This window comes from Ylistrum balloti, unplaced genomic scaffold (assembly GCF_031769215.1).
Source record: "Ylistrum balloti isolate Yb309-2 unplaced genomic scaffold, AGI_CSIRO_Ybal_v1 Utg370190, whole genome shotgun sequence".
In the NCBI taxonomy this organism is placed as follows: domain Eukaryota; kingdom Metazoa; phylum Mollusca; class Bivalvia; order Pectinida; family Pectinidae; genus Ylistrum; species Ylistrum balloti.
The window spans coordinates 456283-479337 of NW_026782170.1; the positions used below are offsets into that span (position 1 = coordinate 456283).

General features: G+C 34.2%; 1 protein-coding gene across 8 annotated transcripts in view; it reads left to right on the top strand.

The window, feature by feature from the left end:
• The window catches only part of LOC132551260 (RNA binding protein fox-1 homolog 2-like), a 90816-nt gene that overhangs the window by 27208 nt on the left and 40553 nt on the right, over nt 1-23055 (top strand). The window contains exon 1 of one of the 8 annotated variants that reach the window (XM_060215383.1): nt 2273-2546. The exons of 5 other annotated variants lie outside the window; for them this stretch is intronic. In XM_060215383.1, coding sequence (XP_060071366.1) covers nt 2538-2546 — 9 coding nt within the window. In that variant the 5' untranslated portion in view covers nt 2273-2537. Of the gene's footprint in view, nt 1-2272; nt 2547-9662; nt 9707-21961; nt 22061-23055 lie in introns of those variants that run through there. 2 more of the 8 variants (XM_060215381.1, XM_060215380.1) reach the window with 2 other exon arrangements.

Here is a 23055-nt window from a genome sequence, read left to right on the forward strand (position 1 = left end):
TGATGTGGGCAGAGCAGGGATATTGTTAACAAATTGGGACAGGTAGGAAGGAGCAAGGAAATGAATTAAGATGGTTTAAATTAAGCAGACACAGTCCACCACGGGACCAAATGAAATATTTGACTTATCCAATGGTTCGACTTAGCCATACACGTGTTTCTATAAACGGAGACATTATACATGGATAATTGACCCTATTTTCATCCATTGTTTACCAGTATTTGTCTCATAACATGGCATGAGAGTAATGAATAAGTAACAAATAAACAAAAATATTTTGTAATTTTGTACACCAACAACTTTTTTTCTTTAAATAAACAGTTACCAGTACAAATATAAAACAAAGAAAGTAATATGAAACACTCATCATTAAATTGCAGCACACCTGTGGATATGCACCCAAACTCTCGTACACTTAACTTGGTGATCGACACTTAGAGAAATACATATATTGTGCTAACAGTTATATCTTTAAGAGCAACAAATCCCAACAACAATATTTTAAAATAAAACTCCATATAAATATGTATTCATGAACATTCTACATTGATATAACACTGATAGCACTGAGGTGGATTATGAAAAAAAGGTGAAGCCTCGGCCACGTCACTGAAGCATAACTTTAAATTTATCAATATCATAACTGTAAAAAAAAAGTATGAAATAAAACTTGCACTTCGTATATGTACATGTATATCAGTATATGTATTTAAAATCAGAAACAAATGTGTTAATGACAAATTAATATCTTTATCAATCTGCATCTGGTAGTTATCACTGGTTTTTTCCCTTGGTTTCAGACAGACATATTCCTAAAAAAAGTAAACAAAACACAATTGATTTATGGTTAACAGACTACAGTTTTCTTTGTTTGAAGTTTGGTTGCCTAATTCTGTCACCTGTGCATCTGAATAAACACACGGGTTAATTAATGTTTGATCAAAAATTACAAAAGGGCTCGGTAACACAGTTATGGCTGGTAGATCACTCTGGCATTCAGACTGAAGCCAGGAAATTTTTACCTGAGACAAGGTGACGCCTGAATGTTCAACTCAATATAGGAAATTTTGGTAGAATATAGAAGGGATGGACCACAAAATATATTCGACACAAATGCAATATTCGACTCAACAGTGTTAGAATAATCCATGTTTAATTTACTAAGGAAGAGAAAAAAATTGGTACTGAACAAAACATTGGATTTATCTGATGTATTTGTTTCAAAATACATTTTGTTGCCATTGTTGTTATAACAGTTGCTACAGCATTACCAGGAACCAAGAAGGCTGTTTCCATCACACCCACTAGTGTAGAAAAATGCCAACTTTTTAAAAGTTAAACCAAATACAACATTAAAAATTGAGGTTAAAGCAGTTACAACAGTAAATGTTGAAATTAAACTGTCTTAGAAGTTAATTCAATAGTGAATTTGAAGTTGAAGTATAAAATCAGAGCATTCACATTAGAAAAGACAAGGCCATGCAAACTGATGCCTATTGTAAGAGAATAATATACATAGATATAGACATACACATGTGTAGTATCTGTCAGAACTTTGACAGCAAACTTGACCCTTGGTTTATTGCTTTCAATGGTGAGAAAGTATGTCTCCTCATCTTCTCTTACCAAACAATGTGTCAAGTGTTCTACCAGCTCATGTCTGTAAATTAATTCTCCGTGCATGTAAATATGATCATTTCAATGATTAATGCCAATATTTTATCCAACAAGTGCCCATGACTAAGCTTGTTTTGCCACAGTCTGCCTGCAATCCACAGCCAATAAAGGGCCAGGGGAAAGTTTAGGGACTTAAAGCACACTTGTAAAGGACATAGTTTAGGGACACTGTCATGTCCGCTTGTTACTCAGACCCTTAGTTGGGCCAACCACTTGTGTCCAGAGGCTAGCACACCAATCCTTTGCCCACCCTCAAGATAAATGTCTGTCACATGAACTTTTTGACTCTGACAGGAACATATACCCTGAGGCCAATTTTTTGTGTCGGTCTTGAATCTTGTTGGCCCCAGGTTTGGGAGTTCTAGAAACGGTTAAGGTTGATCTATTGTTGATATGTCACTTGAAGTGGAGGGAGGAAACTAATGACTTGAGCTGATGTGTCTGTTTTGCTCTTCCTGTATGTTGATACGACAACGGCAGATCAGACCCACATGTGATGTTGGACACTTGTAAAATTTGTCGAATTATGATGGTGTAACATGTGAAGAGGGCTGACGATGATTTAGTTGTACTATATGCAATGTGATTCAACAGATGAACACTCATATACAAGAAGATTTAGTTTCTTATTTAAAGTTAACCAATGAATTCAACATTTCTTCATGTCTAAGGATTATGTATGCTGATGAATTAGGTGATCAGAGGAAACATTTATAGATTTGTCAGTAAATTGTATGAAAATAGTTTTATTGAGTTGTAAGTCTTGTTCATGCTGTGGATGTACTAACAAAAAAGGAGACGGAGAATTTTTATCATAACATCAATCAGGATAAAGGTTTTGTGTGTGTTGCTGTTCCACGATGACTATGGTAAGTCTTCACTTCCTGTCCATATACTGATGCCAGTCTAGGCTCACTTCCTGTTTACTCAACTGTAGTTTCATATATCAATTTACATGAGATATTGGAAGATTTCTATGTATTTATCTATCATTAATAATGATTCACTGAAAGTTAGAGGTATATATTGTATTAAATTGATATTTTTTGTGAGTGTGTATCAAATGGTCAGTTACCTGTGTCTATCTACAGATGTGGACATAGTTACTAATGTATTTGTTTGAATTCCTTTTATAATCTTTTTAAATTCTGGTTGAACAATGAAAATTTTGTGATACATTGACAGATTTAGTTGTATAATATTGGGCACATAAAATCAAATATTTAAACTTAATATCAAAATGAATTAAGAAATCTGAATGGAGTTCAAAGTGAGCAGACACTAATGAAAGCATACTTACTGCAAATGGCGTTTTATTGGCAGTCACATAGCAATCTTACTATTTACTAAAGCATGGATAAAATACTATGACATGAATAGAGTGAAAGTGAAATGTCACAAGGAAGTTGATAAACATGCAGGTCAGTGTTTACTGTGAAATAGACGCATTAGTAGACAGGAAGAAATCGATTGTCAGAAGGCTCCTTGTAAGTTTCAGTCACCTAGATATCGTACAGCTGAGTAGGAAGGATGGATGCCATAGATTTTGTTTGGCCAGCATCCATATGGAGTTATAGATGCAATACAGACTATTGATTCTGAGGGCTAGTAATGAGGTCGAAGTAGTTGCTAGAATTGACCATAATCCCTAGTGGATGGGATTGACCATTATTCAAGTTTGATCTGTCGTAGAGGACTGGAAAGCCAGATGTGTCAGTGTTTGCTAGTGGGCTCAGAACAAAGCCTATGTCGTCACTCTACTATGACAGCTTGAAGACATGTCCTATCAATTACACATGGATTTGTTACTAAGCAGGAAAAATAAAGTTGTATTTATCAGAAACATTTTGATGATACCATAAAACTCTCTTTTTCAGAGATCTAGGTTTGTTTCTTATGTCCTAATAAAACATTCATAAGTGAAAATGTCTTCAAATTGAAATAACCTGTATCATAGCTCATGATGAATTTAATCAGCGAACTATAAGGATATAGGAGCATGTCATGACCACTGGGAAACGAAACTAGATGACAAGTATGATGACATTAAAAAGTGATTGATGTGGTGAAAGTATAACCTAGGTACAGATATGAAATATTGATTATCAGGATCAATGGTTACTCCTCCATCCACACAGACCAACCTGATGAATACTAATTATTATTGTAACAGGTCTATCCAATTCCAACAAAACCTCAGTCAAATTTGTAATGGGAGCAGAACATGATAAAAAATTGATTTTACCACAGACCACAGATCTCTCTGATGGAGTGATTTTTTCACTGCTGGATCAGAGAAGTAAAAAGATTCAGAGGAGGTTGGTTTATAGCTAGAAAGTCTGTAGGAGGAGAGCTCAGCTGGAAGAGACTGAGCTAGTTGAATAAAGCTAAGTTGTAAGGTCTAGGGAAAGTGGGCATATAGGTGGGAGGGTTGCTAAACTGGCAGATTTGTAGGAGGTTGGTTTGCTAAGGAGGAATGTTTGGTGGCAGTTGGATTAACTAAGCTGGAAAGTATGGAGGAGGTTGGTTTATGTATGTATGCTAGAAGGTTTAGAGGAGGATGGTTTGCTTAAAAGGAAGGTTTGGTGGCAATTGGTAAACTAAGTTTGAAGGTTTGGATGAGGTTGGTTTAGGAACACATGCTGGATGGTTTGGAGGGGATTTATTTAGGTGCGGAAGCTGGAATCTTTAGACCGGGTTGGTTTAGGTAGGCTGGAACGTTTGGAGGAGGCTAATGGCTAATTAACTGAGCTGGAAGGTTTCATGGTGGTTGAACGTTGGTAAGCTGGGCTCAAAGGTTTTATGTTAGTTGGTTAGTTAAGCTGGAATATTGGTAGGAAGTTGGTAAATTAAGCTGAAAGCTTTGATAATGGTTGGATCAAGGTCAATACATACATCTTGGATTAGAAGATTTTAACGGTTGATACAGCAGCTTTAAAGTTTGTTGGAGGTTGATAAGCAAAGCTGGAAAATTTGTAGGAGGTTGGTTTGCAGAGCTGGAATGTTTGTAAGAGGTTGGAGGAAAGTTCAGTTTTCTGGAATATTTGTAGGGGGTTGGAGGTAGGTTAGCTTAGCAGTAAAATTTGTAGGGGGTTGGAGGTAGGTTATATGAGGTGAGAGGTTTGTATGAGGTTTGAGGTTGGTGAGCTGAGTTGGATTGTTTGAAGGAGCTGAGAGGTTTGGAAAGGGTTGGAGGGAGGTTTGCCAAACTGGAAGTTTTGAAGGAGGTTGGTAAGGTGAGCTGGACAGTTTGTAGGGGGTTGGAGGGTGGTTTGCCAAACTGGAAGTTTTGAAGGAGGTTGGTAAGGCGAGCTGGAGAGTTTATAGGGGGTTGGAGGATGGTTAGCTGAGCTGGAAGGTTTGGAGGAGGTTGGAGGTTGGTAAGGTGAGCTGGAAGGTTTGGAGGAGGTTGGTAAGGTGAGCTGGACAGTTTGTAGGGGGTTGGAGGGTGGTTAGCTGAGCTGGAGAGTTTGTAGGGGGTTGGAGTGTGGTTAGCTGAGCTGGAAGGTTTGGAGGAGGTTGGAGGTTGGTAAGGTGAGCTTAAAGGTTTGGAGGAGGTTGGTAAGGTGAGCTTGACAGTTTGTAGGGGGTTTGAGGGTGGTTAGCTGAGCTGGAAGGTTTGTAGGAATATTTAGAGGAAGTTGGTTGACTAAGCTTTAAGGTGTTGTGGTGATTAGTTAACAAAGCTGAAAGCTTTGATGGTGGTTGAATCAAGGTCATTACATCCTGGATGAGAAGACTTTAAAGGTTGATACAGCAGTTGAAGCTATTTATTGAAAGTTTGAAGTTATTTAGAGGGCATACCACTTCATTGAGGAGAGAGTTTACAAATATGCTATAGGATTAGAGAGATTTACAATTGATAGTGTGTTTAATATGTGTGAGAAAGCGAGTGGAACATTTGACAATGATGAATTACAATTTGTATTGTTCTTGATAGCCTGGATATGAATTACTCTACCAATAAAGGATAAGAATAGGTATTCTATACCAGTCTAATGTTGGAGTTTAGTGTATATGCCCCAAGGGCAAAGTCATTCTGAATAATGTAAGATAATGCAGAAAGTACAAAGGTCGGATCATAGAGTTACAGACAGATTTTAATACGTGGTCACTGAAGGACAGACAACCTGACACTTTTTAAGGTTGAATGATAAAACTGGAAACAAGGAAATATTTAATCTATACCACTTTTCCTATCGGCCACACTGAATACTGATGGAGACCCATTCAATATAGAGTTATAAACATTTAATAAGTGCTTTAAGTTTCCATGAAGGAAGAATCTTCTATACACTGTTAGGACACTGAAATTACATATGTGTACAGCATTAAGCAGTTGCACAAAAGTAATGATTGTGTTGTAAAATGATTTGACTTTGGCTCTCGTTAGATGTTACAAATATTTTTGTGTTCTGATGTCCAATGATGCTGGTACTTTCCAATAATGCAAGAATGTGTTTTGAACCCAATTTAAATTTCACTTGATTTCTTTAAATTTGTATTAAGGTGTCAGATTGGCAGGAAAATTTTGTTAATGAAGAAACATTGATATGCACTTGCAGTTTTTCTTCTCCTGTGGTTCACACAGTAACATTTTACCACAGGAAAGCTTGTGACTTGACACATCATTCTGCTTTATAATTCTGTTGACAAGATGTTAGTATTTTAATGCAACAGAAAATTTTCTGTGCAAATTTGACATAACATTGAATTTATAAGAAAACTGTTTTGGAAATTCAGATCAGTTTCTCTAAATTCATTAAGTAAGCAAGGATTTCGATACATTAGCCACATGAAGAAAATTGTTAAAGTGTTCATCATAGCGAGGCTTACTTTTGTAAGTTTCATCAGTAATTAAAAGAGAACGTGATAAAGCTGTAAACTTACATAGGACATGTTGTCTATTGTTTTGACTATGTTGCATATCTGTATGAAGGAATATCATGTCATCCAAGTGACAAAGTTAAACACAACCAAGATGCTGCTTTAACTAGAAAAAAAGAAAAAATTCTCAAAGTCCAACATTAACTATTCCCTTTACTCTGTCAGTGCTCCTATTACAAAAATTCTGTATAAATATCATACATGTTTATTGCTTTGATGAATTAAATCTTTGTCCAATTATATAATTTTCATTGGTTCTGGCTATAATGAGCAAGCTTGTTTAAGGCTCAAGAGTTACCTTAGCAAAAAGAATTTGAGCAGAATTCATTGGAATCATATGTAGCAAAATTGGCAACTCAATAATACATTGCAGTTCAGGAAGGTGATAGTCACACTTGGTAGGTGATTAGATGGTTATGTGTATGTTTGTTGCAGCTCATTTGATAATAACTGTTATTCACAGGTGAATTAGAAGTCTACAGAATATACCTGATGATTTGCTAGATGTACTGGAGGTACTTAATATTGCTTGTACCTAGTTAATTACCATCTTGGTATAAAATTAAAACATGTGGTGGTTATTATTGCAGTCAAAGGTTAATAAAGTCTTATTATTTGTATGCATAGTAACATGACCATTTCAGAATCATTTGGAATGTCTTAATCTTTTAGAAGCTTGATTTCTATAGAAATAAGTTTTCATTTTTCATGCATTTTATTATATTGAATAAATGTTATCAACATCACCAAGATGGTGTTAAGACAGTTGATGTGGGTTACAGGTGGTTATGTACATGCTAAGTTATTGTTATATCCAATAGATGTCGTCAGATTAATAACGATAATAATATACATGCAGTTCTTATATTCTTTTCCATTCCTAGTAGATGATTTTCAAAATTATGCAATTATATGAGGTTTTTAGGTGACTTTTTGAAATTAGTTGACCTTGAATGACTTTTGAAGGGACTGTATGTAAGTATGGAGAATATTTATTTGGGTTTTATATACTCAGAATATCTAAAAAGTATTGAGGTGACAGTTCGTGTTAAATTCAGGTCACCTCATATGAAACTGCCAAAAATAATAATTTGCTTAATCCGATAGCTGCTACAATGCTGGTTGATGATAGACATGAATGCTAAAGGTATGGAATCATAGTAATGTTTATTTAATAGGGCTGGCAAATCGTGGTGAAAAATGATTTGTTTGACATTTATCGCTCATCTGTCAAACACTTCTACATATTAAACAAACATAGAGGCAACTGCTGAGGCCAGGCTTCGTCCAAAACACCTCCTAACATCCATTTGTGAGGGGTCAATAGCTCCATATCACTACTACTGAGCTTATCCTTTAATATATCCTCTATAGCTGAACAGAAAAGGGATTATAACAGTTAAGAAAATATTTTCACAAATTACAGAAGCGTAAGGATTTAGTTAAAGCTTTCATTTGGGATCTACTGCTAGGTAAGTCATGTTATCCCATTACCTTATCAGGTCAGCTTTGGGACAGTAATTGGCTTGCTGATTATAGCAATGAATTTCTGTCATTTCCGTTTTTAAAAGTCAAGCTTTGTCCAGGCAAAGAATTAACTTTGATTCAGCGTGTAGGTGGAGAAACAAGGTTAAATTGTTTATTGTTAATCATGCGGTGTTGGTCCTTTGATTAGCGTGATCGGCCATGTATATACATTTAAAATGCTGGTGTGGTCCTGAATACATAATGTATACATTGTGAACATAAAATATTCCACATCGGAAGTAAACATCCCATACATTTCAATCGAAAGCATTATTTATACACATTATGATCAATTGTAACTCCAAGTTTTCCAATCTGGAAACATAAAATGTAGACACCCACATTTTCATAAGGATCAAGCAATCTAAAGTGTAATGTTATTAAGCCTTCAGGTTAGGAAAGTCAGCTAGGTTTGTAACAGCTCCATGATTTGGAGTGGTTTAATGCTAGGGCTCCAGGTATCTGTTAGCCAGTGGTCATGTTACCTGGACAATACCTGACCAGCTATCTGACCGTTTACCTGTGTATTGTGTGATAGCCCCAGCCCAACAGACACTCAGCCATTGTTAAACACAGCCTTTGTTTGGGAAGGGCTCAAGAGCTGTTTGCTTTTCACCTATCTTTTCAGCCATCTGCCTGGAACACAGGCTGCCCCATTGGATGTGTATGTGTGTGTGTGCGCGACTGTCATATAAGGAATGATATCATACATGGGAGGTAATTAATGTAATGTTTTCCTGATGCCTCCGGCTATTTCTGTGAATGTACTGTGTATATTTAGGTACACTGCTGACTGCTGAGCACTAGAGTAGTGACAATCGCTGTATTTTACCTGTATCACAGTCTACCTGGTCCGTTTTATTCTAATACATTTACCTGGCTGTGAAAGTAACGAGACCATTGTATCGGTGAATGTGTAGTGAACAACTTATCGTAGTAGGAGGATACAAATCGAATATGATGCAGTGCTGTCTGGGGGACTGACACAGGATATATATATACCTGTGGGTAGGGAAATGACTGTACGCGTGTTCACACCTTGACATCGTGTTTACCTGTGGTGTTCTATGGTGATGGTGAGTCTGGGCCTTTCGACCTAGTTATATGTGCTCAGGATACTACCTATTGTGTCAGCTGGAGGTATTGTGTGTCGGACTGTTACCTAGGACGACTCCCTCTTGAAACGTTCTTGGATTAATCCCTCTATGTTTTAACACAAGATGTGGATGCTTATTGCTGAAAACTTAGTAGTGATATGACCTTTTGTGTACAAGGGTTATTACAACGGTACATGGATGTGTATGTGCCTCTTAAAACGTGGACATAACACTTTCAGATTTAATACATTGTGTTAAGGTTTTGGTGTAATTTAGGACCTCTGTTACAGTGTTTCATTTCTCATCCATCATAGGACCTTGTCCTCCGTTCAGTTTAGTTTGCCGATCAGGGATTTTTTATACCATGCAGGCCCATCCGCCATCTATGGCATAGCCGCCCTGTTATTTCACAGTGAGCCAGGTGTCACAATACGGAGTAATGAAGTCAGGAATTTGTGGATAAGAACGGAGATTTCATTTACCCTACATAAATGTTGCTCACACAAATGTACCCTACGGTAAGTTTGCGATATCAAGATGAAACTGCGTTTGTCTTTGCTCTTTATTTTTGGCCTCAAGATTTCAGCATAAATAAAACACCAATGTTTAAAACTCTTCAGTAATGTATCTTAGGGCCATGTTGTGTCAGTCAATGCAACACTAAAACTTTTAGGAGGCACAGAACACCTAGAACTGTAATTTTACATTACCACTACGCAATATGTCATGCATGAAATTGTCAAATAATATCAACTAAAAAATCAAAATATTACATGTAAGTTTGGAAAGTAAATATTTTCATTTATTGTTAGCAAAGTCTCTAAGATTCTCATAAATTTTCTCTAATCTCTTAAGTAAATAATCTGATGTGTATATGTCTTAAGATGTTTTATTAAAATCACCATTTCAATGCACATTAATACAAACGTGTGGCTCAACAATGGCTGTCTATGCGTCATTGACTCATGGGTAATGTTTGTGTACATTCAGATCTTTAAATTATACAGAGGTTTTTTTTGCTGTTGTCCTTATCAGTGTTATACTTTAAGAAGATAGTTTCGGGTCAAACAATATCCATGATAATCTCTTCTGGTAGATAATAGATATACATACAGCCAGGTGGTTAGTTTTTAGAGTTAGACCTTCAGTTCATAGATTGTTTTAACATACTTCTGTCTAATCAGATTTTATTATTAGAATTAAAATTGCATTAACATCTTCTTCAAACACCCTTGCATCTGTTCTGCAAATGAAAAAATTATGATGAATATCAAGATATATGAAAATTAAATGCGATGATTGAGACTGAAATGCAGTTGATGTCATCCATTATTTAATGAGACTGAGAATATTTGTAGGTGAGGAAGTATACAGTGAAGAGTGGTGTCCCCTACATATTGGTGTAGGACTGTAATTTTATAACATTTACCATAGAAACTTTTTGCCCCTGGCCCTAGCTGTGACAGCAGATGAATGACACCAATGGTGACCATCTATAAAGCTAAAGCCAACCATTAATGACCTCAGCCCGCTGTTGGTCTATAGTGGGTAAGATAAACAGCCTAGGGTTACTAGTCATAGATAATACACATAGGCCTTTAACTTGTGTATCTCTTATGGAGAAAGTAATGAATTCTATACACATAGCCTCCCATCTCATGTTCAGTAAATGATGAAATTACTTCACCTTTAATGGAGAATTTAATGTATTACATGACCTCCTCCTGAAGATTTTTTTCCCTGTGGAGTACCAAAAAAGTTACATTCTTACAGCGAAAATAATGTAGATTTATGATCAACATGCCTCCATCCAACAGGATTATCAAAACTTAATGTTAAAAGTTTTAAACCAAATAGTGATATTGGCACAACAGACAATGTGCTGAATTGTGATTGGTTCACTTTACCTTTTGTATAATATTTCCAACATTGTAGTTCCCTAGGTCTGTGTCTTAAGATCGAGAAGAGATGTTGCACCACAATTTGCTGTTGACTTGGCTTTCAAACACATAAAATGATCTAAATTTTACAGAGTATGGGAGTTATAAGTTAATAAGCAGGAGTTTTATGTTAGTAAGTGCTTTTACGATAAATGAAGATATAACTAAGTTGATAATTTTCTTAGTTATTTAATGCCTTCGAAACACTTGAACCTTTTCCACACCTGTACACAGGTGATGTTTCCCCAGGTCACAAGTTCCCTGCAGTTTTCTGTGTAATTTTCCTTTACCTCAGGCACTTTTCCTCTGTGTAGTGGTTACAGGTAACATGGGAGGAAATATAATGTGTGTATATGAGATAGCCCCTAGCCTTGTTCATCAGTGTTAAGATCAGATTTAACATTAAACACGAATATTGATGCGATCTTGTACATGATTTTGTCTAAGCTATATCCGTTGTTCGGATACGCTTTCTTCAAAACAGCTCCTTTTGATAACTTAATCATCATTCTTATCTCTAATAGAAAGGAGGACATTTAAACTGTGATTGAAAATTCTGCCTGTGGATGTTGCCCTTTCTAAGTGGATACTTTGTATATATTATGGACGGTATTTTTCTATGTCTTGGTTACATTAAAGGACATATGAACTAGGTACTGCCATCTTGTTGATCAGTTATGCCTGTGACCTGTAAAAAGTTAACTCCACTTGGGTGGAGCTCACTCTCAACTTTGATAAGTATGTTCATTACTTGGTGACATTACATTTATTTTTATTTTACTCTTTCGAGGTACCATTCTGTACCAATATTTTCAGCTGTTTTACCTGTACATTTTATGCCCTGCCACACACCACAACAGATATACCAGGTGAGGTCTTGTCTTAGGTTTGACACACAACACCACTGTATCTGCACGAGAATGGTTGATCCTACCCCAGGTATTGGATGACATTTTTAGAATAATTTTGTTATCTTTGTTGTGGCTATGAACCATGAAAACTTAGGTCTTGTGTCATGTAGTGACCCACATAAAGGGGTATCCCGTACATGATTCATACAGCTGGAAATTCTTGGTGGCATAGCTTGGTGTACAATTACACAGGTGGTTAAGTCACCAGAGTTTAGGACCAAAAAATAAGCATTTAGTTAGCTACATTTAAAATGCACAATTTAAAACTTCATAGGTCATGAAACATTACTGATGTTTTATTTCAAAAGGATCTGTTTAGTGTTTAAAAATGTTAAAAAAGATCTGCCGAATCAAGAATCCTAGATGTTTGTCTGTACACAAAGCCTATAGTATATTAAGATATAAAAGCTTGATCAGATTTGGAAATAAAGTTGTTGATGAGCATATTGTTAGATTACTGATTGACTTTATACAAAACCATTCAATAAACGAATTAATTGGTAGCAGTTGGCTTTCTCACAGGCGTTTCTATGACATCAGTTTGGAGGCTTCCATAGGCTTGAGCTCTGGAGTGTGTATTGATCCCCTTTGGCAAGTTCAGAAGTCATCACATGAACGTTAATATCAGGGAATCAGAAATGCAGTAAAAACTAGATGATCAAACAAAGAAAAGTCTGAATTTCATTCAATTAATCCATCGGATGTCCTTGTTTTCAATTATTTGTGAATTTGACTTGAGAATCAAATGGATTAGTTAGGATTTAATACTTGGTTTGTGCTCTGCTGTGTATTTCTCTCACACTTTCATTATGTATTGATCTCTTCTCTAGCCTTCTTTAACACCATATACCATTGAAAAATGTAACACATGTTCAGTTTTCAAAGTTTTTTCTGTCCTTTTCCATGATACACAACAGGATGTGTTGTACCATCTGTGCTGTACTCGGATCAATAATTCTATAGAGACAACAAACAAAAGCTGGAGGCAAACTGTAAAATACTCTGCCATAAATACTCTACAGCATGTTACACTAATTTAAAAGAAAAAAAACCCTGCAAATGGTATTAAAAGTCCGTAATGTTTGTTAAAAAATTCAGGTCATGGTGGTATGAATTGTTTGTAACTCTTGGAACAATGATTAGCCAGTTACACATAAGATATCCCTGTTAACATGCTTCAAAATTTAACTAAAATTGATGTCATTGGTGAATTGTTACTTGTCTAAATTGTAAATGCATAAAGCTCAATGATTGGCTTGATGATACATGAAAAGTGTTAATTTGTCCGACTTGATTTCATCAGTGTATATAGACACTATGATATTGTACTGCTTAGTGATATATACACATTTCATTGTAAATTCAAGTTTAATTAGTCTTTGTACTTAGATTTTAATGCGTTGATATTGTGTTTGAAAATGACAAATGTCGTTCTGAGTCTGTTTGAAGATTATATTAGCAATATATCTACATGTTCATCATTGATAATGGAAAGCTATTCATATGCAGCATTTGCATCTCATCATGTAAGTTAATGATTAACTAGTTTGACTGAAAATTGATGTATCAGATATATACCTTGTTACCAGTGTTACAGTAGCACAGCTGGCAAAAAGTTGTTTCCATTGTGAGGTCATCAGTTCATGGTGTCATATACATTGTGATGTCATCAACGAGAGATACAGGGAGAATAATGCCAATTAAAATTTGATATTAGTGGAATAAATAGGCATGCTGCGAAAGTGAAAAATTGTTAGATTTGTTTCATGAATCTTGTTATGAATGGAAATTCCGCACTATTCCGAAGCTACTGTTAGCAATTGGATGGTCCATAACTTGTCTAATTAATATTGGGTCACATTGTAAATATAAACTTGAGTGATTAGATTTCATGTCAATTCATATCATTGAAGTGCAACAAATGACCTGTATTGACAAATAGCAGAAGCAACAGAAATTTGATGCCATTCACTTCACATTTAGATGTCTCATACCATCCTTCAAGACTTTTAAAAAAATGTACAAATCTACTCTTTTGTGAAAAAATCCTGATTCATTCTGTTTCACAGGGAGTTTTAGGTTACCAGAGAAAAAGTATCATGATGACCTGTTATACGGCATCATAAGTCGTAAACTTTCAACATTTATAACTTCTTCTGGAAAACTCCTGAACCAAATCAAATTTCACAAAAACCCTTCCATAGCTAAAGATACACCAATATTGTAAATTATATGGTCCCCAACCCCAAGGGCCTGAGATGGGCGGAGGGGGCGGGGGGAGGGGTGGCCAAAAAGGATAAGATTGATCGAAAATTCTAAAATCTTCTTTTCAAATCCCTGGTATGGAATCAAATATTCTTTATGAATGGAAAAGCCTTAAGACGTTTAATCAAACTTCTAGATTTCATGACCCCAGGGTCTCCTATTTGCCCTGGGGAGGGGGTAAAGTTTTCTCTAGTTTATAGAGGAATTATTACATTTTTGAGCATAATATGTTTATATTCGTTTAGAAATATTTCAGACATGGTTAGAATTATCAGTTTATGATGCCAATTTAATGTGATGCACATATTGACCTCGACTGGTCATGTATGGAAGATTTGATATAGGAAAGTTCAATTTTTTGAGGAAAATATTTTTTTACTTTATTCTTTGTTAAAAGCCATAGCATGAGACAGCAATAAATGTAATGCACAGTTTACATTTGCATTATATGTACAATGTATTATCTTACTTTTTTTAACAAAATAATTTCAATTACATGTTACAAGAAGCATTGTAACTCATGTGACCGTTAAGGGCCTTAGGCCTCTAGTTCAGATGTCATGGGGTTTGTTAATTAGGTAACTGACAAAATTGATGTTTTTTGTTCAGAAAGCAAGTGATTAAATCAACCTTAGAGCAGTATTAATTAACTGACCTGATGATACCAGGCATGATAGTTTTATGTTGTAAATGTCTCGTTAGCATATTCATGACAAGATAGATTTTAACAAACTTCTTAATCAGTAACCCAGCCTAAAACATTGGTTAATAATGAGAGTCATGTCATACTTCATCATATTATATTTGTTGAAAAGTAGTAATTAAAAAAAAAGTTTAACTAATGTAAGCCATTTTATGTCATCCTTCACTGTGTTGATATAATATATCTGTTTGGGGTTAAATGTTATTATGAGCATTGTCATGGTGATATAATATACCTGTTTGGGGATAAATGTGTTCATGGTCATTGTCGTGGTGATATAATATACCTGTTTGAGGGTAAATGTTATCATGGTCATTGTCATGGTGATAAAATATACCTGTAAGTGTTGTCATTTAAGAGAAAGTTATTTTCAATTTTGGTATAACTATTTTGATACTGGTTCATGTTGTAAGCTTCATTTCACATGCTGTTACCATTATTGCCAAAGCTGTTCATTTCTGAGGAAGATTACATATTATCATTAGTAAAACTCCTTCAATGCCTATTCATGGAAAGAAATCCAAGTTAACTTAAACAGAAAAATCCTTCAAAAATATGTCGATGTGTATGTTGAGGTATTAGTTCTCAATTGCTTTGTGCCATTCATCTTAAATGATTGAAAACAGATACAGTGCTGTACAAACAGTTTTAAAATGGAGACTCACTATAATCCTGTACCAAAGAAATGACAAAGTTCAACCATTGTGTTAATATTCTCATGATATTTATCAAAAACTCTGCAAGAAATTAAAAACAACAACTAATTGAGTTGTCTGAATGAGTCTGTAACACTGCAAGTTGTCACTGAATTATTTCTGTGATATTTGAGTCTTTGAAATGTTTAATGCAGTGGAAGAATAGTGTGATGTACACTTCACAACTATGTCTATATCCTATTGAATGATACAAAAGCTAGATTGAATGTTATGAATAATTTTTAAGCTTTTCCAATATATGATAAAATATGTGATTTTGATGATCATATCTCCCATCCTCTCAAAAAGCATCATTTGAAAACATATATAAAATGTCAAAATGTATGAGGTGCCAACATTACTGGGAATGTGCAGATAAAATGTACCTTGTTTAAGGATAAAGGTGTCACCATATATATTACTTGACAATTACCACTAATTGGATGGTTAACACAATATATAAGGTATGCAAATGGAAAGAAATGAAATAAGCAAGTGTTGTAATAGTGAATAGAATGGTGAATAATACATGCTTGGAAATCAGATGTCAGAGCAAAAGAGAATCCCAGGGGAAATAACTCTATAAAGTAAAACAAAACAAAGTTATGGCATCTAAGAGATTCACATTCAGATTTGCATACCTGCTTTTCTGCCAAACTACAGTAACATTCACAACGAGAGTGCTTTGTATAGGACCCAGCCTCTTATATATATACACATTTCAAATGACTTAATTAAAACTGTGTGTAACATTATCTATCATTGATGTATTCAGTATCAAGTAGTGTTGGGAATCGGTTGAAATTTTCTGATCGATCATCAACTTTGTGTAACCGATCGATGATCGATTAAAAGTCTAAATACGTATTTTGTGTTATGTTTTAACAGCAATTCACGTAATTACTAAAACTGTTGTACCTACACCATCATTTTGTGTGCTTGTTATTCGTTTATTGCACAGAATACTTTTTAATATAAACAAATGTCGTTTTTTTAAAATAATTTTATTCATGTTGAAAATAATTTCAATGTTGAAATAATCTATTTTCATATATCACTATGATCGATTACAGATTTCTTACTCGATTAATTGATCAAACATCTCAAACAAGTGATGCTCGATTAAATCAATTAATCGGAACAACACTAGTATCAAGAGTGATAAATAATTGTTGAAATACTCAACAATAAAAATAATCATCAATAAAAATGAAGATGTATTGATTTGCCCTGATGATCTCCTTTTTATCAGGGTGAAGAATAAAAAACAACATTTATTGTTTATTTACCTGTTCTGTAACAATCCAAGGCTGGAATACTGATCTGGGACTTAACTAGTTGCTAGTTCGAGGATCTGTCTTGGACATTGTCAGGGAATTGCAAGGGAATCAGTCTTTGATATAGAAAAACAGTTTATCTTCAATGAGGTTGGAAATATTGTGTATCAACTCGTATAGAAACTGTGTAACTCTAACCTTTTCTTCTACGAGGTTGGAAGTATTGTGTACAAACTACAGTAGGAACCCTGTGTAGCTCTAAATCGAGTGAAGTTGGTTTTCGTGCTTGACTCTCCATTGTTGAATTGTCATTGCTGTTACACAATCCCGGTAGAATTAGTAACAAACCATAATGCTAGTTGTGTGATACCATCTCTCCCTTTGTATTTACATATTGATTTCCTTGTCCACTATTGTAGCAAATCACAGCAGAAATATTGACTATTTTTGACCTGTGTAGCATACCCTGCCAACTCATTGATAGCACCTGGTGACCTGGTAGCAATTACAAGCTTGTACGTAAACATTCATTCTTTCGACAGACAATCATGGGCAGTAATTACCACTAACAGTTCATTTAAAATGGTGTTTTTAAAAGTTAATTGGTAGTAATTAAATCTAATTGTTGGGTCGTTTCCTCAATACATTTACGATATGAATGAGAATAGTAGGTATGTATAATTCAATCATTAGAAGATCACTATTTTTACTATGCGACAAGGAGTAGCGATATTTGTTACATTATGAATCGTTTACTTCCTGTGAAGTTAGTTAACCTTGAATTAAAAAAAAGATTTTTTGTAGGGTGCAGGATTGGTAATAGGTCTTCAAATGTATAGGTTTGTTATTGACGGAGAACATTGTAGTCAGATCTGTAGTGATGTATTTCAATGATTTATTATCTCTCCACATAATTGATACAAGTACACATAAACCATTAAAAAGTCATCCTGTCTTGAATTGATCAAGAGGAAATGTGTTAAAGTTCATCAATAATAAAAGAGAATTGTGACATAGTCAGTACTTGGTATTAATCTAGACATCATGTGTGTATACATTATGAAATGTCAGATGCTGCTTATAAGGCAGTCATCATTTGATGGAAAGTGTGTGGTACAGCTCATACATACAAATATGTTAGCATTTATTTAGGATTTGTCATATCTCAGTATCATATGGATAATTTGTGTTCACAAAATGTAATTAGGAAGGAAGAGTATTGTCAATGGAATAATGATCATGTACTGAAACTAGAAACTTTTTACCTTAGAATGGAAAAGTTCAGCTAAACCTTTGTGTATGGTTGAGTGGGACAGAAATAGAGCATTATGAAGGAAAAAATGTATTTAACATGTTTAAGGTGACACTGTGGGTGAAAACATCAATAATTAATGTGTTAGTATTGTTTCACAATCACACTACAGATTGGTAATTAGTTTTATAAAACACCTTTGGGTATAATGAATTTCAAAGTTAATTAATTTTGTGCAAATCAGGTTTACTACAAACATCAAAATTATGGTTATGATATTTTTAAGAAATGTTGACATGACAGCAGAGAAAGCTGCCTGCGATCTTCTTAAGGGGAAGTGTGATGTTGAAAACTCTTTTAAATTTCCTTTTCGACTAAACAAGAAGGATAAAGACACATTATTTTGTGTTTTGATTGATCAATGCTGAGAAAGATTTACCTAACTTCAGTGAAAGTCGATCAATGCAAGGGAAATAATCCATGTGATGTAAGTAACCTTACATACAACCATTGTGTTACAGACTTTCTATGAAAAATAAAAACAAAATTAATGAGTTTCTCTCTGGAGTTTCTTTCCTCTGAGTTTATTTTTTTTCCTGTGAATGTAAAGTGTTCAAATTATGTACCTAGTGTGAAGATATTCAAGTGTGCAGATAATCCAGGGAAGTATTTCTCTTGGACATCACTAGATCAATACACTATGTCTGCTTGTGATTCCCACTGATATTGATTATTTTTGTTGGTTTGGAGAGGGGGAGGGGGGCATTGTTGGATATGGATATTGATAATCTTCCTTAGTCTCATATCTAGGGGGAAGCAGTGGATACAAATCTTGTCAAAATTATGTCTATGATTTTTACATTAGATAGACTTGGCAGGTGGATGAGTTTTAATCTTTGCTCATTGGTATGACTAAAAACAATGGTTGTAAAGAAAAATCCTAATCATGATTTTAGATATATGATAAACTGACAGACTCCTGACGATTATAAATTAGTATAGAATTTTTATGTCTGTTTACTAATATAAAGACAGAAATGACTTCATTTTTAGAAACTTTCTATCTTTAAGTTTTTTTCTTTGTGATCCTCTCACTGTACTGTCTGTACCTTAAACCTGTCATGCATATACCAAATGTGTCCTTCTAAATTTGTTCTTGGCCTCTTTAATGTGTTTAAATGGTGTATATTTCTGATACAAGATGTACAATATACATAATTGGTGTTTTTAAAAAAATTATTTTACCTTCCATACTTAAAAAAAAAAAAAATTTTTCCTTCCGTGAATGTTTCTTATAATTTTTTTCCTTTTATACTTGTTTCCTAAGTATTTATTTTTCCTTCTTTATTTGTTTTAAAATGGTTTTACTTTCCAGTCTTTTTTCGGTCGTGTCCAATCTGTTTTCCAATTGTAACTATCTGTGTTTATGTATAAAAAAAAAAAAAAAACAATGCCTTCCTTTACATATGTTACAAGTTATCATTGTTACAAAATCTGAGGAAATCTGAATATATATAGTAGGATAAATCAATGACATAGGTATAATTTCTTTCGTTGATATTGACTCTCAAAAATAACTTATATGTTTGGAAATGTTTCCTTGGTTTCAAACACCCGTACAATTTGTTATTGCTTCTTTCTAGATTAACACATTTATGGAGAAGTTTCTTCAATATATTCAGTACCCAAGAGAAAACAGTACCTGTTATTTGCCCAATTTTCCACCGTTCTTTGTGACTAATTTTGAATTATTCTTCCTTTTAGTTTTCATTGCCATTCTTGATCAGTTTGTCAAGTGAAACAAACCCCTGGAGTGAGATAGAGGCTGCAGATAATTCAAATTTTAAGCCGTAAGCTTGGAATTGAACAAGGGTTATTTTCTTTGTTTGCACATGAATCTTTACAGAGCCTGTCGTGTGAGTTAATAAATGACACATGAAACAATACTAAAGCAATTTCCTTTTTTCTTTTCTTTTTAAATGCACATGTCCATTATGTTTTTTCAGACATGCTTTTGAGAGGCAAATACAATATGAAAGTTAATGATTGTCCTTTAGTTTCTGAATTCATCATTCACATATTACAATGTCAGGTTACTAAATTGTTTGAGATTTTTGTTACACAGGATAAAAAATACAAATTGTATTATGCAGAATACTTTTGTCATGTTTTAGGGAGAAATAATTTATCAGTTATTTCATGTATATTTATCAGTGTTTTTTCTCAAAAGCAAAAACAAATGTAATAATGTCAGTCTGTTCACTGAAATTTCCATGTGTGTAAATGTAATTTACATGCCCATCTGTTATCAAACAGTTTGATATGGTTGGATGATTTCTATTACTATTTTGTTTAGCAACTCATTTTGCTTTGTTCAAATTATACATGGTTACTGGTTGAGTGAAGAAGACACACAATCGCAACTTTCATGCAAGTGACATTGTAGTGGCATAATATCATACCAAGTGACTAAGGTTTGTAGAATCTTAAATTTTTTTCTGTGAGTGATTTTGAGAATTTTTCATGGTGAACATCAAGGTATTTTTATATTGAATTATATATTTTTCATAGAAATTGCATTCACACAGAATCATAAAAAAGATTAACATTTTATGTTAAATTAAAGGAGTTATCCCCCCTGAAACAAAAATTCTGAAACTGACTAGTATATATTTTAGGTATAGGATTATTTTAGACAAATCTTTTCAAAATGATATAGTAAAGTCTTCATCATTCACATAATGGAGCAAGAAAGTGTATAACTTCTTGTATACTATTTCAATGCATAGAGCTCCCATATAATAAACTGTACTTGTTTTTTAAGTATTCATATTACCTTTTTCAGGAGGAATGTCTTGTATTTTCTTTAAAAACCTGACTCCCATTTTAATTGTTTTGAAATAATCGAAATGTACATTTCATGTCTGTCACTCTGTGAAGACTTGATTGACATGATGTCAATTTCACCTGGCTGCACAGTAGATTGATTATATGTCGTCTGCTCAGAGACTGTATTTCTGTTTTAAATGGTGACAAAAATTAGAAGAAAAGAAACAACAATATTGTGATGAATGGTTATGTATCCAATATTTGAAGCTGGTCAGAAAATATTTACCAACAGTGGTAATGATTGGGAGGCACTTGACAGAGAAATAAGGGTATGTGTTAGGATTGAACAGCCACTTTGGTTTAGATGAACAATGTTTTATTTCAGAACCAAATTCCATTTTTTCTTCTTTTAAATAAGAGGAACATTTGATAAATGAGACATATTCCAATTACAAGAAATATTCTACCAAGGTTTGAAACAACTCCCCATAAACAGAAATATGATCCTATGCCAAAAGATTAGCTGGCCAAACTATCAAATTTCCCTGGAAAATCAACAGGGGTCATGACAGAACCAATTTTCTGATCTGCATGCCCCATTCTTATCTAAACATAGGGTGATACAGCTACAGAATTTGACCTAATTTGACTACCCTTATGTATAAATTGTGTATCAGTTTATAGCTCATGGCATCCTCTAGCCAGAGGTTATGAAGTTTATAACTTCATGTAAACTTTGTAAACTTTTACAACTGACTTCAACTTCTTCACAGTCTGCATACCCCTATGGGTGCAGTCCATTTCAAAGTTGGATTCTGTACCTCCCCATTGGATGTAAGGCCGATCATATGACCCATTACAAGACAAGATGGGCTTAATTTAGACCAGATGTGGAGTATAGGCAACTCTAGTACGCCATTTTGTTTGATTCTTCTCCATCGGCTCTGTTGAGATGAATCCTCTGATGTGGCAAGCAGCACCTATAGCAGCAAAACCATTGGTAAAGTTTTATAACTTTCAACAAATTATTTGTAGTTGGAGTACCTTATCTAGTATTGCATGATCAAACTTTTATTAATGTATGAAACAAGCAATTCATCTGTAGTGTAAGTACAGCTGTTAGTGTCACGTGGTAGCTGAATATTGTTGTATTTTCAATTCATTTTAGATTTTATGCCTATATTGCAAGAAAAATAATCAATAAAGTGATGAAAAGTTGTTTTCTGGAACCTGTAGGTGATTATATTTACTACTGCAATGTATTCTGTGTTGAAGTTTTGCCCTTCTGATGCATCTGGGATTGTGCTTTAGTCACCATTATATAAAGCCATTGGGAATGACGGATTAATGTTATTTATGGAGTGGAACTGATGCTGTATGGCTTCTGTTTCAGCCAGTTGATTCATAAACTGGTATAGCAGGAAATCATTAGAAATTGTCTAATTGTTTGTGGATCTAATTTGGCTTTCTAATTTCTGTCACCAATATCGTTATAGTTGTAAATGGTTTTGATTAAAAGGGAAGTAAGGTTTTAAAATCACTTACACAATTAGTAACTGATGATGTAAATAACATGTATAATGCTGTTTTGCACTATGATTGAAATCTGTTTTAGCTCACATATTTCAGCACATTACCTTTGAAACTAGCAACTTGGCTATAAATATAATCATTTTCCGTTCAAAAAAATTGCAGAAGGCATTAAGAGAGAGGTCTGGAATAATCAACATGTTATCGTGGATTGATACTGTGGTTTTAATTTTGATTTCTAATTTGATTTCTAAATGATGAGGACAATCAGTATGATCTGTGCTGTTTCTTCTGTTACTGATTTCAAAAGTTAAAATGAATGAAAAAGATGATAAAAATGTAAGTGCTACAAATGTTTCCTGATGTGGTAACTGCTGTAAGGACACTGAGACAAGAAACCATTAATGGTAAAAGCCTACTAGACCAGTCCCTTGACTATCTGTGACTTTGTTATAATGTTACTTT